A 2261-nucleotide genomic window follows, 5' to 3' on the forward strand; every position below is an offset into this window, starting at 1 on the left:
CCTGAACTGCGAATCCAGAACCCTCCAGACCCTGGAGCGGATCCGCTCCCTCCTCCAACACAAGTTCCAGCAGGAGAGATCAGATTCCAGGATGACTTCGGAGTCTCTGTTCTTCTGTCTAGTCCTGGACCGTTGCTTTTTCGCTCTTTTGATCCTAGCCATGGTGGCTCTCAACCTCGAATTCTTCCTGGCGTCGCCCCACCAGCACTCCTTCGAGTATTGCCCTTACGGGCGAGGGGCCTGCCCGAAGGATTTCGATTACGACAAATATGAGAAAATGATGGAATCTGGCCAAGGAGTGTCTGCATTTGAACATTTAACATGAATTATATCTAATTTAAACCAAATTCTCTATTTGGACGTAAATTATATCTTTAACTTGGTTTTAAAATATTTTATCTTTATTTGTTTCCTTTCCTCACTTAGCTATTTTCCCTGTTGGAGCCCCTGGGCTTGTAGCATCCTGCTTTTCCAACTGTAGCTTAGCAAATAATAATAATAATAATAATAATAATAATAATAATAATAATAATAATAATAATAATAATAATAGCAGTATTCATTATTATTATTATTATTATTATTATTATTATTATTATTATTATTATTATTATTATTATTATTATTATTACTTGCTAAGCTACAACCCTCGTTGGAAAATCAGGATGCTATTATTATTATTATGATTATTATTATTACTTGCTAAGCTACAACCCTAGCTGGAAAAGCAGGATACTATAAGCCCAGGGGTTCCCACAAGGAAAATATCTCAGTGAGGAAAGGAAACAAGGGAAAATAAAATATCTTAAGAACAGTGAAAACATTAAAATAAATTTAGTGGTTTTTTTTTTCATATCGAAAACAATGATCAAATATTTATTGTAATTTTTTATCTGTTTATCTGTATTTGTAATTTGTATTTACAGTAGTTTAATAAGGGAATATTGCAAGTATTCATACTCATTGCATCGTGTAAGTTAGATAATAAACAATAATTTATTCTATATGTGAATATAAACACGAGGTATCTGTCACACTTTGTGCTGTATCTATATTTCTTTCTTATACTCAATTCTTTTTAATGAGCCGCATTTGCACTGACTCGCAGCGGTGCCCTTTCAGCTCGGAAAAGTTTCCTGCTCTCTGATTGGTTAGAATTATCTTGTCCAACCAATCAGCGATCTGGAAACTTTCTGAGCTAAAAGGGCACCCAATCAAGTCGGTGTAAATCTGCCTCACTAAAACGAATTGACTATAGTTTCATTGTTTAACTTTTGTAAAATCTGCTTTTTTTTAATGTTAGATGAAAACCTGTTTACAAGACTACATAAATATACTGACAATTGTAAGAATATGACTGAAGTCTTACAAGGTTGTGGTGGCCGATATGGTAACGTCCATGAATGGTGAATGACAGACTGGGGTTCGAGGCCCGCTCAAACTCGTTAGTTACTTTTGTCGCTGTAACCTCACCATCCTCGTGAGCTAAGGATAGGGGATTTTGGGGGAGCCTATCGGTGTATATGCTGAGTCATTGGCAGCCATTGCCTGGCCCTCCTTGGCCCTAGCTTGGGTGGAGAGTGGGTTTGGGCGCTGATCATAGGTAATATGGTCAGTCTCTAGGGCATTGTCTTACTCGATAGGGCAATGTCACTGCCCATTGCCTCTGTCATTCATGAGAGGTCTTTAAACCTTTAAATACAAACTTGGATATTTATATAATTGGCTATGAATTAAGGTTGCGTGAACCACTGAGGATTGGCCTTGAATATAATTTGAAAGGCAAATGTAATACTGTCTGGTTTCAGTTACAGTTTCATCAGAACAGATGCTCACCAGAACGTCAGCCGGGCAAGCCCAACCCGCCACAGTAGTGCCCAACTACAGCACTAGCCTCTTCAGTAAACAGCCTAAACTCCCAGTCCCGGGCTGGGATCAATCTGCTGCCCTGTGAATGCTAGGCGAACAAATTACCACTTGAACTAGCCAGGAGGCTATTACAAAAATCCTGTGTCTTCTATGTCAAAGAGAAAAAAAAAATTGTGTAATAGAGTTTAAATAAAATGTGTTTTAAGATTTATAAATTATTTGGTTTATAGGACTCATGATAGCTATTGATGAAGCAAGTGGGGGGGGGGGAAATCGAGTTTATTGTAGTTACCTTGTTTGAGTCCAGAGCAAAGGAAGGTAAGAGTGGCTTAGAAATATAAGTGTATACAAAAATTTCTAAAAATTAAATTTTTGAAATTTATATCTTTTCT

The 2261-nt window shown here is 37.2% G+C and overlaps 1 protein-coding gene across 1 annotated transcript in view; it reads left to right on the plus strand.

The window, feature by feature from the left end:
• LOC137646672 (neuronal acetylcholine receptor subunit alpha-7-like) overlaps nucleotides 1–325 on the plus strand; it is a 21317-nt gene extending 20992 nt beyond the window's left edge. The window contains exon 10 of the mRNA XM_068379779.1: nucleotides 1–325. This exon is cut by the window's left edge and continues 1 nt beyond it. Coding sequence (XP_068235880.1) covers nucleotides 1–325 — 325 coding nt within the window.
• The last annotated feature ends 1936 nt before the right edge of the window (nucleotides 326–2261 follow it).

This window comes from Palaemon carinicauda, chromosome 9, assembly GCF_036898095.1.
Source record: "Palaemon carinicauda isolate YSFRI2023 chromosome 9, ASM3689809v2, whole genome shotgun sequence".
Taxonomy (NCBI): Eukaryota; Metazoa; Arthropoda; class Malacostraca; order Decapoda; family Palaemonidae; genus Palaemon; species Palaemon carinicauda.